At 33.6% G+C, this 17,135-nt stretch overlaps 1 protein-coding gene across 8 annotated transcripts in view; it reads right to left on the reverse strand.

Moving 5' to 3' along the window:
* Nucleotides 1–17,135, reverse strand: part of DACH1 (dachshund family transcription factor 1) — a 427,098-nt gene that overhangs the window by 42,787 nt on the left and 367,176 nt on the right. For all 8 annotated transcript variants that reach the window (XM_084981926.1, XM_001924267.7, XM_084981921.1 and 5 more), the window contains one exon: nt 3,739–3,890. In XM_084981926.1, the coding sequence (XP_084838052.1) occupies nt 3,739–3,890 (152 nt within the window). The remainder of the gene's footprint in view (nt 1–3,738; nt 3,891–17,135) is intronic.

Consider the following 17,135-nt stretch of genomic DNA (forward strand, 5'->3'; position numbering starts at 1 on the left):
TTGTCGCTTTAACCTACCTTTTAGATGTTCTTTGTTTAATACCACCATATTGATAAACCACAGTGAACCAAACTCCTATCACATTCCCCCTTACGGTATTTATCTTTAGTGCTAAATTAACCCCTAACTAAACTTAGTACTCTCTCCCTTATTTTACTTTTTGACTTGTTACTTATTTACCTATTCTTATTTTAATATGTGGAAGTCAGTCCAAATAATCTTGCAATAAGATAAGCAATGCAAATTATTTGTTCCCAAATCGACCCCAATGATGATTTATAACAAGAAAGCTCAAATTGAGAATAGTGGGTAAAATTCTCTTTTTAAATGTATTCAAATGGTAGCCAATGATCAAAGGTATAACATCCAGTAAATTGACACTAAAATTCTAGCTACTTCACCTAAAATCTCACACGGAATTCTCCAGCCGCATAAAAGACAGTGTACATTGCAAATAAAATTCCATATAAAATAAATTTTTAAAAAAATCCTCGAAAGCAAAAACTAAAATGAATCTGTATCTCTCACTAAAGTGAAATTACTGTCTTCCACTGTAGATATCTTTATCTATTATTACCTTTAATTTCTAAAACACTCAAATTTTAAGAAAGAATAATATAGTTCTAGGAGGCAACAAAAATCTGATGCCTAAAGATATATAATATGTGTATATTTTTTCTATATGAAATGTATTTTCTATACTATTTTTAAAATACATATTTTTCTATACTACATATAACATTTCACATTTAAAAATACAAGTATACAGTATTTTTCTACAGGTCCTCTTTAAAGCACAAAGAAATAACAATTATGAAAATTCAATTTTGATAATGTGTCATGGAAGGGACATCTCTAGTAATCTTCAGTAATCATTGTAAATTTTAAAATTGAAAATTATCAAATTATAGAGTATCATGAAATTAAATTATTGAATGTTAGAACAGTTACTCCTTAAACATTAATATGAAGGGTTTTTTGGTCATTAATTCTAAGAAAAATAATGTTTATGTGCATTAAATTTAAACATAATCCAATGTCTTGGGTTTAATTAAAATAGCAAATATATACATTACACCTTTAATTTCAAAATGAAATTTTGTGATTAAAAAATATAAATATTTTCAACTTAATTCTTTTTCATTGTCATTGTGATAAAATATCTCCAAAGGAAATATGGAGCTTTAAATTTACCACACCAAAAAGTATATTATCATTTTAAATAGAAAGCTGAGAACCCCATTACACATAATTGAAATTGCAGAGGAAATTAAGGTAGACAGAATGTAATTACCCAAATTAGAATTTGGACAGCAAACACATTTATACTGTATGCCCAATAAGCCAGGGTCATGACTTTTTAAACATTCTATACCATTCCTAGGATATTACTATACTTTATATGTGGCAATAAATAAAAGAGCCAGGATTTGTGACATTTTGCAAAATCATGTGAAACCATTAATGAACATAAATCCAGTGTATATTAGTGTGTGTATATGTATACAGGCATATATATATTGTGTATTTGTGTATTTCTATTACTCTAGATGGAACGCAGTAAGGTTTTTAATCTTTATTTTAACTTATGTCCACATGTGTAACATACACATGTATATATGCATTAAATCCACACATATAAATATGTAATATATACATCTATATACACACTTTATATATATCTGAGACTTAAGTGACATAATTTATTTTTAATTAAGTATTCTTATTGTAGGTATTCTAACTTTATCAGACCCAGATTCCTATAATATGGGACTAGAAATAAATAATTTAGTTTGCTTTGACTGTTCCTTGTTATCAATTCTTCTTAAAATATATACTCAAAGCTGGTTGGAAGATTAGAGAGTATATTAAATCTAGGAATATTTTCAATAAAATAAATTATTTTGGGGGAGTTCCCGCTGTGGCGCAGCAAAAACGAATTTGACTAGTATCCATGAGGATGTGGCGTCTCTCAGTGGATGGAGTATCTGGCGTTGCCATGAGCAGCTGTGGTGTAGGCTGCAGATGCAGCTCAGAATCTGTGTTGCTGTGGCAGTGGCATAGGCCAGAAGCTGTAGCTCCAATACGACCCCCAGTCTAGCAACTTCCATATGCTGCAGGTGTGGCCCTAAAAAGAAAAAAAAATTGTTTTTTTTCTAAACTCTCTACATTTTAAAACTGGAATTTTCTTTTTTCTCTTTCTCTTTAAAAGAAAAATTATAATTTGAGGTGATGTAGGTAACATTTCTGGGTATTGCTGCCCTAGGGTTCAGTGGATAGACATTCAAAAACTGATAGAATTTGACTTAGAGATTCAGTGTTCACACATAATGCAAAAGTCCCTATGTAAACCCACTCTTCAGATGAGCAAGCTGGTTTACACTGATGAGTGTTTACACAGAAACATTTTCTCTGCTGATATTGAAATTATATTACCCTTTTCCTGGTTAAAGAGGTTGTAGTTAGTGAAGATACAGAAAAGTAGATTGAGAAATTTAAGGCAACACTTAGCTTTTTCTTGGCTTCATGTTCTCTTGTTTCTCAGAGTGAATTCAGAAATATTAAGAGCAAGTTTCTGAAAGCATTTACTTTAACAAAAGAGAAATTCATTTAAAACTCTACCTCATAAAACAATACGATGGACCAAATTTAGGGTAAGAAGTTTTATGCTTATTTTAAAATAAAATTAATTATTTGGCCTTGAATAAGTTTAGGCTAGATTGATAATTTATTTCAATCACTGAGATGCAAAACCTTAATGTTGAATACAGTTCTAGTAAGTCTAATTACATTAGTATTAAAAATGCCTATTAATAGAGAAGAAGATCTGTTACATTAAAGGCCTTCTGTTATGTCCTTGGAGAGATAAATAAAATTAATTATATGTCTGCTGGGAGAAAGTTTAATATAGTAGGAAATGTGTACAGAAAAATATCACTAAGGATGGAGTGCTAGAATAAAGATTAAAAAAATGACCAGCACAGAATCTGCAAGCATATTCTTGCTACTAGTTACTCCCAGTGTGGAAAAGTAGACAGCAAAAATCTCCATCTGGAGTCCACATGACCACTTCATGTGTGGGCAAGAAAATTATGCCTTCTTTTATCCCAAACACTCTTATTATTTTGGCTCCATGCTCTATGTTATTGTTAACTGTAAGTATTTTTGATTCATAATGTACTGTGCATAAAATATACATCCTGAAGACTACATAGGAAATCTGTGGAAAATTTTGTATGGCTTTTTGAAGTCTATTCTTTGGAGAAACCCTATTAACTGAAATAGACTTATTTATGAAAGAAAGGATTTTTAGGATTCTTTTATATTAGACATATGTAAATGACTAAACATACCATTTCCTCACTGCAAGGCCCGCAGTTTAAAAATAACCAAATATTTATTAGAACTAGGATACTGTCATTTAGTACATCTGACAAACTTAAACAGTTCATGTCTTCCCAATAATCGGCAATCAGGAGAACCTTAAGGCACAATAATTTCTTAAATGCCTAGGTCACTTTCATATAAGTTTTTATTAATGTATAATATACAGTTTTGAGTGTTTCTAAATCAATTTGTTCAGTGTAGTAAGTTTAAAATCTTAAAGACCTAGAAAAAGTTCAATACCATGGTTCCATCCATCTCAAGAAAGGATTAAGCTGCAAGAGTAGGAATTAGGGAAAAAAGCAACCACTGAGATGTCCATGTGCCTTTCTTCTCGTTGTGAAAAAGTCCTACCTGTATGTTAGTCAGAAGGGTCTCTATGGAAGACAATCCATCAGGAAAGAGAAAAGGAGATGGGAATCCAGGAGGTAGTGGTTGTCCATGCCCAGTTAGAGAAAGTTTGTCAAGGCTGTCTCTTGCAGTTGGTGTGGAAAGCGGGGTCTCATCTGTATGTGATTGAAACAAAAATATAGAACAAGTTACGCTTGTCTGTTTTTATTAGACCTCAGTAATGGCTTCCCTAGTGGTTTCCAGAACATTTATTGCAAATTGGTTCCTGCTATCAGGAGAAAATGCTTTCTGCTGAATTTTCTTTAATGAAAAAGCTGTGGAGATACAACAAGATAACATTAATGAGTAACTTTATAAGCCTTTTAAATGCAGTCTCTAATGAGACTGAGTTTACAGTGCCATAGAATCTTTTTAAAACAAATATTATCTCATATATAGTTGTGATAATATATTCAGGCTGACTTTATGGGCACCTTCCCAATTATCTCATTTTAGTTTGTTCTGTTTGGATTGACAATAGAATATTTCTAGAGCTTCACAGAAGAGAAATGTTTAGTATATTAGTGTTTCTTTCTCAATTAACCCTTCCTACATATCAATGATTTGTTCAAGTATATTAAGAAATCTACAAACAAATATACCATTAAAGCCTTTAATTCTGAAACTAAAAAGAAAAACTAGAATCAAATATACTCTTTTAAATTTATAATTGAATTGTTTAAAATCATGAAAATTAAGATCTAATTCTTTTGACCTTGAATACCTCTCAGCTCTTATTGAAAAATGAGTTTTTTATACTTGAAAAAGGGGTATAAAGGGTAATAAAATACAACTTCCAAAATAAATATTTAGAAAATCAAATCTAAAACTCTCTAAGGTAAATTAATCTTTACTTTGTTTATTGAGCATTCCCCAACATTGTAAGCAACTGAGTAATACTCAGATACAGATTTTTTTTACACTCATTGTGAAAGCTTCTTATCCACTTCTTTATTATTTAAACATTCTTACATAGGTAGATACCTGTCATGCCTTATTTTAGTTTATGATATCACAGAGAAAATTTTATTCACAGCAAGAATCTCAATTTTATAAATATTTTCATATTTCACCCCAGGAAAATTAATCAGAGCAACATATTTGCACAGTCCTGATAATATCTCTCAATTTTGCAAGTGGCTAGAAACTTCAGCACACTTGCCTTTATGCTCATAATTTGATTCCACTGTTGCTGAATCATTTCTTTATTTTTCATTATAAGACCCAACCACAAAACACCTTTTCCAATTACCTCTCTCTGGGACAGAAATATTCTGGAAGTCGCCACACTTCGCTGTCTCTAACTAATGTCAGGACACGTTCAATTCATCTCCCTCACCTTTCCACATTTCCAGTTAATGAACCAAAAGGGAAGAAAGGTTGGGGAGTAAGGAATGGACACAAGGCTCTCTATTAACTACACTCCTCTCACAGGCATTCTCATTCCTCTGCAGTTTCTCCTTCCACTCCCTCTTCTGTTAACTTACTGATAGATGGTCGGAGGCAGCAGGTACCAGAAGAAGAAACAGAGTAAGCAGATTGAGTAGAACTCCTTGTGTTCTTTCATTTTAAAGAAAATCATACTTGTCAGCAGGGTTAAAGAAAGACTGCAGTGCAGGGGATGAGACTGCTGCATGGCTAATGTGATCAAGGTGATCTCGGACACCATTTACAAGAGCTGTCATAAATTACCCCTCCAGACCAAGGCTGTTAGTGTTTTCTCATAATAGCTCTGAAAAGGTGCTTGTTAAACATCTATGTGCATGTGAAATTGTTTAAGGATAAAGAGCAATATTTTTTGATCAGCCTCACCTTAACTGTCACATGCTAAAGAAAATGTGGCTTAATAGATCATGGGGATAATAATTGCTTGTCTCTTGAAGAAAAGCATGGAACAGGATGACCACCTGAGTTTGCTTTCAGCTTTAAAGTATGTGACTTCACAATTCTTAAAGGCGGTCCAAGCAAAAAGCATCCAATGTACACACACACACACACACACACACACACACACACACACACATCTGATTCTAAGTTTCATCATTCCCATGACTATTTGGATTAACATCAATACTTTTATGCTTGAGTTCATTTGGTTATTGTGAATAAATGTATTAACTCACTCATGATACATACATTTAGGTACATATTTACCTAATATTTACTTAATATTACCAATATTTACATAACTTAACCAATATGCTATACACTGAAGAAATAATGTTGAAAAATGCTATATGCAAACTTTTAAGAGGCTCTTCTAGACCCTAGTGACTAATCCCAGTTGTTAAGTAGCTAATTCTTACGGTAGTAAAGCACTTTGTCTTTCACGGTTATTCCCATTATTCCATTAGCTACTTCATTTTCCCTCCAGTATAGAATTAAAATTGCTGATTGTTGTTTGTGTGTGAGTTTTCCTTTTTTTTTCCTTTTCTTTCTTTCTTTTTTTTTTTCTTTTCTGTAGCTGCTTCAATGGACTGCTTATTTTGGTCCTCATAGCTCAAGTAAGCATGAATAGACTATCATTTAGTAAAGAATTACTCAATTAGATTCATTTATTTGTCATTTTATACAGTGGAGAGCCTACATAAAGCCACTTTAACACAATCAAATTTAGGGCACAATGACTGCTAAAGAAGTGGAAAAAGAGTATTTCTTAAGAACAATATGTATTTTCTTAAACAAAGACAAACTAATCAAAGATCAAACAAAACAAAACAAAACAAAATATTCCTTTGGGCTTTAATAACCTACTATCTGAGAAAAGGTTGTCATCTTGTGTCAATTAACATCATAGAAAGCCTCAGTCTTCCTACAAAGACAGTGAAATTCGGAACATCGTTATTCCTTTTGAAATAAAAGTGACCTTTAATATCCTAAATGTCTTATGAAGATTAAAGCAAAAGTTTGAGAGGACAGACAACATGGAAGAGAGTTCTGACATCACATCATCTCCACTGACTTCAAACAATGATGATGAAGCATAAGTTCACAAAACACCTTTTCCAAGTTGAGATATCTGTACCTTTTTAGAGTTTTATCTTTAAGAGTAAGTTAGCTTGTTAGATGCTCTGCTCTTTGAATTATTAAGGCATTTAACGATATAATCTTCATTTTTTTCTTTAATATGATTTTAAACAATTTTAAGCTTATGGAAAAGTTGTAAGAGTTGAACAAAGAAGCCCTGTATACTCCTCTAGTGGTTTGAACGGTACCCTCTCAAAATATACGTCCAAGCCCAACCCATGGTCCCTAGTAATTCTAGCTTATTTGGAAAGAGGGGTTTTACAGGTGTGATTAAGTTTCTATGAGAAAATAAATTTATATTGTTTTAAGACAACAAGATTGTAGTAATTTGTCAAACAAGCTCTGGGAAACTAACTTTGTCCTCAGAGTCAACAGTTGTTTACATTTTGCCGCATTTGGTCTTTAATTCTTTCACCATTTCTCTCCCTCTCTTACTCTGTGTATGTGGACATATGTCTGGGCCATCAACCCTCTTTAATCTTTAAGACATCACTGCATATTTTATAAATACAAGGACATTCATTTTCATAACTACAGTATAAGATCAGAAAGAATATGCACATGGAATATTAGGTTCAACCAAGAGTCTATATTCTAACTTCATTATTTGAGATGTCTGTAAAGACTTGATTAATAATAAATATGTTAATTTATTTGGCAAGTACTTGGAAAATATTTTTATGGGCATGTGATAGATATGTAGTAGCCTAGAGGATGGCCTCTGATTATTTCTTCCTCCCGTTATTCATATACTGTATAGAATCTTCCCCTTGGTCTGAGTTAGACCTAACAAGCATAAAGAAACAAATGTGATGGGATGTCCCTTCCAAGGTTCAGTTATAAAAAGTTTATACTTTCCACTTCTCTCTCTCCCTTTCCTTACATTTCTTGCTCTGGGGAAATATGTGATGCCACGGGACAGCCATGTGCAGGACAAGAGGCTGAGGGCTACCAAAAACCACATGAATTGGCTTGAAAGTCAATATCTCTTGCCCAGTCGATCCTTTAGATGAGGCTGCAGCAAAGTCATGAGATCTTAAACCAGCTAAGTGGTACCCAGATTCTTAATCCACAGAAACTGTGAGATTTTAGATTTTTTATCATTTAAGCTACTAAGTTTTGGTACAGTTTTTTCTACAGCTCTAGATGACTAAAACAGTACATACTCCTTGGGATATATGATGAAAATAATTTAGTGTCCAATTAGTATTGCTACTTCAAAAATGCAACAACTTCTTCAAAAATCTTCTAAAGGAAAATAGAACTGTATATATTAGAAACTAACAAATGATTTTATCTTTTAACTAGAAAAACTACTGATTAACATTTTAATAATTATAGTAAAAATATGACAATTATAACAACGCATAATCAATTAACATAAACTAGAATATAATGGACTATATAAAGAGAACGTAAAAAAGGGAAGAAAATATTTTTGAAAATCCAAACACAGGAAGGTATGAAAAAGTGATATTTCATTCTTCTCATTCTTTCATCTTATGATTCTACTCATATTTTAAGTCACTTATCAATAAATGACTATCACTAAGAGTGATGCCTCTGTAAGACAGGCTTCTTTCTCTCTAGTCTTATCACACATAGCAATTTAGCAGGATATCCTAAGGATCAATTTGCTTAAAAAAATAATGGGCCTCTACTTTTAAAATGTTTTCTTTCCTGTTAATAAAATCTAACTCAGTTGCTATTTTCATAACTAATCCCTTTGGATTTGAATTACATATTTTCTTTCAAGTTTGTTATGTGTGACTTTATAAATTCCAAAACAAAAAAAAACATTCACTCACTTTTAGGAAACCATACATTTCAAGAAATTTACATTTATTCAGAGTGTTTTGAAAGAGCAGCATTATTAAAATGGAAAAATCTCCATATTTAATGTCTACAAATCTGAAAGTTTGCATGAAAATGCTATATTTCTATACTGGTAAAGTGAAAAAATGTTGAAAAAATTCTGGAGAATATGGTACATTCTATAGAGAAGTAAATGATTAGTTATATAGACATTAATTTTTCTTGGTCATTTTGATAAATTCCCATTAGGACTGTAGACAAAGTAAACTTTATTGGTGTTTTTGTAAACTCATTAGCCACATTATTCAATTGGAATAGAGGCATGAATAATCTAAAAAAATAAGGACTGGTATTAAAAAAAAAATTTTTTTTTTTGAAACTGACATCCAGATATAAAATAGTCGTTTAAACTGAGTTCAGTCATAACCTCATTCATGGGTCATTCCTACTCTAGGTACCCAACTTAATTTGACAATAGAAACTAATAATTCTGATACCAGAATATAACTCTAAGTGAAAAATGGTCACAAATCTATATCAATTCTTATAAAATATCCAGGGATATCATGAAATAAGGCTTTTTTTTTTTCCTATTTTTAAGCCCCATTTCAAATTCTGGATTTAAAATTACTCCAATTTAAAAAAAATACAATTGTCACCATAACATGATACACGTACAATAAAATGAAAAGCAACCCTGGCTAGATTCAGAGGGTATGAGTTTAATTCCTGGCTTTACCAAATATTAGCAAATAGTAAAGAATCCATCTCTTATGGTCTAGGAGACTAATTTGATCTATTTATTAAAAAGATAACTACAAACTCAAAAGGTAAAAGTTTAAATCCAGTTTGATTATGTATATGAAAATGCTTTATGAAATATAAAATGGTAATAAATACAAAGTATTAATAATTAAGATATAACTAAATTTATTACAAATATTCCTTTGGAAACTTGGCTTCAATTCCCCATGGAGGGAATCCTGATCTTAAACCATGAGTCATGAGCCTGTGCTTTCTATATTATTTCTCTCTAATGAGGCTTGTGATGATGAAATATTATGTTGATAAAAAATTATTACTATATATTATTACAATTGCCTTATACAAACTAACCCTGAGTTAGTTCAGTGAACTGTTAAAATTAACTATGATAGAGTCAACTTGAGAAAGGGCCAAAGAGTATGAACTAGTGTATCAATTTCTCTTCAGGCAGCAGGTCCTAAAGAATATGAGTAGGTTGACTTACACGGAAATAAGAGTACAGATATTGGGGAAATACCCTGAGAAGCATAAAAACATTTAAGAGTTTCCTTGGGTATACGTAAAGCAGTATTAGAACTCTGAATTTCAGGTCTGGGTGACTAAAGGAAAAGATTTAATAAATGAAGGAGACCATACAATGATCTCCTGAATGTTTGGAAGGATGATGGAGATATGTTTAAAAATACACCAGATTCACAGTTCTACCTAATTTAATGCCTAAAGTACTGATCATATGCAGCTAGCATCAGTAGTTTATCAGTGGTTCTTAACTTCTGGGTTGTTTACCTTTGAGAAGCTGCTAAAAGTTAAGGACCATTCCTTCAGGGAAGAATTAGAACATATATTTCAGATCCCTAACAGTAAGAGCTTATTAATATCTGTTTAAAGACTATGTGAATGAGATGAGATGAGGCAAAGGTGGAGAAGCATAGAAATGCAGAAATGAGAAGGATGAGCCTCTATTTACCCTGAGGTTTCACCACATCCATGATAGTAGAACAAAAAATACTTTCTATTGGGAAACCACTCTATTGATTACAAAGGCAATTTCATAGACATTATCTTGCGTTAGGAGGAAGCTCTAGGAAGATTAAAAAAATACATGCAATTGTAATTTCCATAAAGTTATGTGCCAAAAGATTGATTCAAATGGCACCCGTGGTTATTTAGAGAAAAAAAAAAAAAAGAGAGAGACAGAGAGAGATTATACTTAAATGAGGCAACCTGAGAGCAGAGTGAAGACAGGTAAAATTTTCAAGGCAAGGGGCATTAGATGTGGGCACTATATTTTGAGAAATACGTAAACAGGGGGAAGTGAAAGGGTTGTATGAGGAAACCAAGCAGGGATAACAGTTCAAGGAAAACAAGGATCCTAAATGCCCTAAAGAAGCTTTGTATTTTTATTTATTTAATTTTATTTTTTTATTTTTAAAGAAACTTTATATTTTTTAAAGGGAAATCTTATTTTCTACTATTAGTCTCAAAAGGGAGCCTTTAATTTCTCTCCTATTATGCATTTCAAAAATCTATGCATGGTGGAAATTCTAAAGCAAGCTATATATTAATATTTCCAAAGTTGGCCTTGATAGCAAATTTACCACTATCTTTGGCAAATGAGAAGATGGAACTAAAGTACTCAGTGTCCATGCATGGATTTCCTTTTCTTCCCACAACTTGGAATTTTGTGGCAAAATAAAATGGTAGCAAGCATTTACACACACACACACACACACACACACACTGATTCAACTTTTAAATATTGGGTGGCTTTCACTACCTTTTGTTTGTTAAAAGGCATAAGTTGTGAGTGTTTATGAAAGAGCTGGTGTGGGTTATGCTGAAAAGGCCATTTCATTGACCCTTCTGTCTCTTCCATGACCCTGTAGGTTTAACCTCACTGCTGATACTGCAAGTGAATATGGGAAAGCATTTATTGAAAGCTGCATAACGGACATGGTTATATTTCCTAGGTTGATGTTTTTTGCATATCTGCACAGTAGGGCCATTAAGGCTTCTAAGAGCACAACGGAAACAATCATAACATTTGTTTTTAGATGACTGACTCAGGACATGTACACCAGGCTTTATATAGAAACTGTTTTTGTTTTATTAAGGGACTGTTTGCCTGTTAGTGATAACATCATTAAAAATAAATGAAAGGGGGCTGGTAAAATGCTTCCCAAAAGCAGAAACCTAATTAAAGGTGATATGCCTGCTATGAGGATTTTCTCAGGACTCAGAAATAGAACAAGGTTAGGTCTTTCTCATTTTATAAGGCCCAAAGAAGACCTCACAGTAAAACATCACTCCTGATCTAATTTTCTATTTGTGTGTACTTTAATAATCTACTTTACAGTCTGTGCTTGCCCATAGAAAGTGAACTAGTTTTGTTCCTACAGATAGTTTCTTCATCATGTCATACTGTATGAAAAGAAAATCTGATGGTTCAGCTCGAACAAAAAAGGTACTTTCCTCTTAAAGCAAATTGTAATATATGCAGCTATAGTAGTTGAAATACTGCACACACAAACATTTTGGAGCCCTAAAGGACCACTTTTGAGACTCTCAGTTAATGGTAAAAAACATTTCCAAAGCATGGTTTATAATTTCAGCAGGAAAAAAAAAAAGTAGACCCTTTCATTTTAAGGGGTGGAGTTACTCTAATTTCATGGATGGTGGAAAAAGCAGGAAACTGCATTGCCTTGATAACTCTGCCCTTATTGTGCTGTGACCTTGGCCAATTTACTTAAATTTTCATCTGCCAAAAATGAGTTTCTGAAATGTGCTTTGAGAATTTTAAGGGGGTGGGGGAGAGAGGTTGTCACATAAATTCAAGGCCTTTTCAAAATTGACATTCCTTGAGAAGTAAAGAGAAAATGAGGAGAAACACTAGGTACCCTCTTAGTGTGCCATGGCTTGATACCCTGTTCTCTCTTGTCAACTCTGACCAATTCTCTTTCATTGATGAGTCTCCAAGCCCAAAACAAATCTTACTGCTAAGACAACTCAAGAACTATTCCCTAAAATATTAAGCAATTGAAACTCTGATTTGCACAGGAGCTTTAGACTAAAATTAGCATTATGTTACAAAAATTGTGAGCTATCTTTGAAAATAATCTGGTATTTTCAGATAAAACAAGCTCCAAAGGGATTCACCCCAATTTCTTCAAACCCAAGAGTATAAATTTTAATTTTTTCCCATAAAAGGTTAGAGTGTCCATTTAGAGGAAATACGGGGTGGGGGGAGAACATTTTGACCCCCAGGATATGAATGTCCACAAACATATGGAGACTTCTGACAAATTTGTGAAATATGAAACCTGGCAGGATAGTTAATAAATATTAAGGAATCTGAGGAGTGATAATGAGAATGGGATTATTATTTATGGAAAAGAGTCCTTATGTTTAACAGAGACACACTGGAAATAAAGACATGTCAATGAATTAAATAAAACACGTTTAGAATTGGCTTCAGAATGAATGCTCTGGAGGAGAAGAGGAGTTGGATGGGAAAATTTATGAAGCAAGACTAGGCTTGAGATGATCGCTGTTAAAGCTGAATGATGGGTAGGTATATAGGGGTTTCATTATGCTATTCTAATTTTATGCACATTTGAAGTTTCCTATAATAAAAAGTTTTTAACTTAAAAGTCCTGCTACTTAGGAAAGATTCCATTAACTCATTCATCATTATCATCGTCAAAATAACTAGCATATATTGAGTGCCTTCCGTGTGTGCGATGTTCTAAGCACTTTGCGCGCATTGACTCATTTAATCCTCACAATAATGGTTAGATTGGTGCTGTTGTTATCTTCATTTTACAATCGAGTAGATAGAGGTAAAAATGAGTTAATCAACTTGCTAAGATAATTAGGCTAGTAAGGAGAGGAGCTGGGTTTGAAACCATGTAGTCTTGATCTAGACTTTACGGTTCTTTAAACATCCAGGGAGTAAAAGATGTTATTTATCAGAATTTTTAAAGTGCATTTAATATGTGTGTTCTAATACATACAAGTAACCAAAACTCTGAGAAAAGAAAATAATTCTTCAGTTATTTCATCTCTGAGTAGGAAGAACACTTAAGAGATTTTCTCTTTCACTCATTTTTAATAAAGGTTTGACTTACTGCCTGGAAATCTAGCCAATGGTCATCTTAAGCAGCCAAGATTCCCCCAACTTGACTACTTCCATTGTCATATTTACAATTATTCACTTTTGAGGCAAAGATATCTTAGACCTGAAATTCCAGATTCTCCCCACATGGGACCAGAGAACTCCAACCATGCGTATAACAGATATTTAATATCAACCCTAACTTTAAGGAGCCCACAAAAGTATCTCCCTGTAAATTTCTCCATTCTAAACCTTGTCCAAATGCCACCATATTAACAAGGTCTATACTTTGCTTATAAAAAATAGTTAACCCTGAAAGAATCACTTTTAAATAAACACATGATTTCATGAGGTTAAAAAAAAAAAAAAAGCCCATTTAAAAATTCTTCCAACAAAAACTGTATTGCTCAAAAGATTTATTTTGTTGCCTTACCTATTTGTCAGTTACAATCAATCCTTAGCTATGGTAACAAACTGTCTTTTGCACTTGTTCAATTTAGTTTCGCCTGAATACTGTCCTCATGTGACCCTCGCCATGAACTTGCCTGGCTTCCCACCACATGAACTTTATCTGGATTTCTGAATCATCCCTTCTCTATCAGACCCACCCCTCCCCTGACTCCATCAGTGTGTTCATCCTCATACCAGGAGCTCCCATGGTTCCTGGTTACCACTCTGTTCATGCACGAGACTCCTGGGGCACTGCCCTAAGCTGGGCATCATCTTGCTGATCTAGATACATTAATTTATGGATGTCTGATAATTTATTAAGCACAAGGTCTCCTTCCAAGCCACAGGTGTAGACTCTCAACTCCCTTGCCACACTCCCTTGAGACCAGTAACACCACAGTCTCCTGAGGTGATACCTAATAGCTCTACACCTTCAGTTTCACTGACGTGAACCAATTCATTTTTTTTCCCTCCCATTCATAACAACCAATTACTATCTTTCCAAGATTTCAAATGTTCAAATGCACTGAAAATTATAACCAAATTTCTTCATAGGTATGTTTCCTTAACATGAAAAAATTGAGAGAGGAGGAACTCTGGTCATCTTATGTAACCTCAACACCTGGCACATTATGTTTTTAGTATCAATTGGTTGAATATCTGATGTACTATAGCTCCAAAACTAGTTTATGTGTTAAGTTCTTTGTTCTTATATTAATAAAGATACATTTCAGCTGAGGTCAGTTTACATTTTAAATTAGTTGAGTCTGAATGAATGAAAAGGTATATAATATGAAATGCTTTCATGCTGGGTTGACTTTTGAGAAGTGTGAGCCTAACATATGAAAGTTATTTATGATATTTAAAATACTCATTTTAAAAATTCCATTTTGGGGGAGTTCCATTGTGGCTCGGTGATAAGGAACTCAACTAGTATTCATGAGGATGTGGGTTCAATCCCTGGCTCAGTGGTTTAAGGATCCAACGTTGGTTTGAGCTATGGTGTAGGTCACAGACATGGCTCAGATCCCATATTGCTGTGGCTGTGGTGTAGGCTGGCAGATGCAGCTCTGATTGCCCCTAGTCTGCGAACTTCTATAGGCTGTGGGTGTGGCCCTAAAAAAAAGAAAAATTCCAGTTTTGAAAAATCAGTCAAATATATTTGAGGCACCCCTGTGCAGAAAGGCGACCAGTATGAGCCAATACAGTGAGATTTGATTCATGCACATAAAAGAGCTGTTGGCTGCTTTGGGCAAGAATAGATTTGCCAGGACAGAAAGTATCCATGCAAAGTTGATAAGCATCCTGTCTGGAATATTACAGAAACTATTCCCTGGAAATTGATAGGAGGTTAAACTAAGTGACCTTTATATCCCTTTTACCTAGTGAGATTTTTATGAGTTCTTCCTTTAAAACGAACTGCTTTCAAACATAGTCATATAAAAATGCAAAGGAGAGCACTAATTTTTAGGATTTAGGGAAATATAAAAAGTTAAGAGTGTATGTTTATGTCATTGTCAGCATTCTTCCTTTGGCGAGAAGGGGATTCTTGAGCAGCACAGCTGCTATTTTGCAACTCTCAGAGCATAAAAACATAATGCAAACTCCTGGACCTTTACTATAGCTAAGTTTAAAAAAAAATTGATTTCCAATTTATAACCACTCGTTCCTTGTAGCAAAGAAAAAAGATGACATTGTCAGACTTGTAAAATTGTTGTTCCTAGCTTTTTTTTTTTTTTTTTTTTTTTTTTTTTTTGCCATTTCTTGGGCCGCTTCTGCGGCATATGGAGGTTCCCAGGCTAGGGGTCTAATCGGAGCTGTAGCTGCCAGCCTACGCCAGAGCCACAGCAACGCAGGATCCGAGCCGAGTCTGCAATCTACACCACAGCTCACGGCAACGCCGGATCGTTAACCTACTGAGCAAGGGCAGGGATCGAACCCACAACCTCATGGTTCCTAGTCGGATTCGTTAACCACTGCGCCACGACAGAAACTCCGTTCCTAGCTTTTTAATGTGTTATATTTAAGAAAAAAAAAATCTGCTGGTTCACAAAAAGTCAAAAAAAAATAGGATACAGAAATGAAATATCTTGCATCGGTTTTCCTTTATCACCTATTTTTAATTTGAAAAACTGCTTGAAAGGTTAAAATTACTTTAAAAATTCAAACTAAAAAACCCATCAATCAGTTGTTTCCCATCAAAGAATGTCCTGTTATCTTCTTCTTGCTATTCTCTATGTCTAATTGAAGGGATGCTTCAGACTCGCTTTGAGGATTTTTTTTTTTTTTTTTCAAATCATGAGAAATTTTTGCTTTCAAGCTAGAAGATATAGCATAGATCAAGAGAAGGCATGTTAAGGGATTTGAGGAAAGGTGGTGTGAATGAGAGCTGGTGAGTGTGAAGAAGGTGGCTAGTGTACAAGTTAGAGAAACTGCAAGAGTTCTGAACAGGAGGTCGTGACCCACAATGTTTGGGGACAGGTTGGGCTTGGCTGATCATCTTGCAGAAAATGCACATTCTTTCTAATCATGAGAATGCTGACCTATTTTATCCCATGTGATCATTGGCCCGTTCATTCCCACGACACGTTCAATTCAAATCAAACGGGAGTTATTGTTACTCAATATTTTCTTGTGGATTTATTTATGGTTTGTCTGCTCCAATTACAACGTAAGCTGCTTAAGAACAAAACTCCTCTCTGTACTGGTACTGTGTACCCTCTACCTTGTATGGTGCCTTTCCCTTATAAGGCTCTCAAGAAATGTATCTAGAGTGAATAAATAAGTGTTTAAAAATAACTTCAAAATGAAATAAAATCTCCCTTCAGGCAATTTATGTGCATTTTTTTTCCCTCGGAATTTTCAAATTTGCCAGCATATATATGGTTAAAGAATCTTCTTAACAGCACATTAAGAAGGATTTAGAGAAATTCTATTACTATAGGTAAAATAACCCTATAAGTGCGAATGTGTTTGAAGGAAATTGAAAGAAAAGTATATTGTATGTATGTATCTATGTGTACAAATGATTATATACACATATGCACATAGTTATGTAAGTACCTGAGTACATAGAGATATATAGGTACCTAGAACTCTTCTATATTTAGTTAGTCAATAACTATCTACATTTAGATTATTATTTTAATTTAGAAAGTCTCACCAAAGGCTTTAGGCAAATAAGTAATAA

This window comes from Sus scrofa, chromosome 11 (genome assembly GCF_054392235.1).
Source record: "Sus scrofa isolate SSC_HxYL_T2T_F1_AM1 chromosome 11, Sscrofa_HxYL_maternal_Yorkshire_Landrace_v2.0, whole genome shotgun sequence".
NCBI classification, from domain to species: domain Eukaryota; kingdom Metazoa; phylum Chordata; class Mammalia; order Artiodactyla; family Suidae; genus Sus; species Sus scrofa.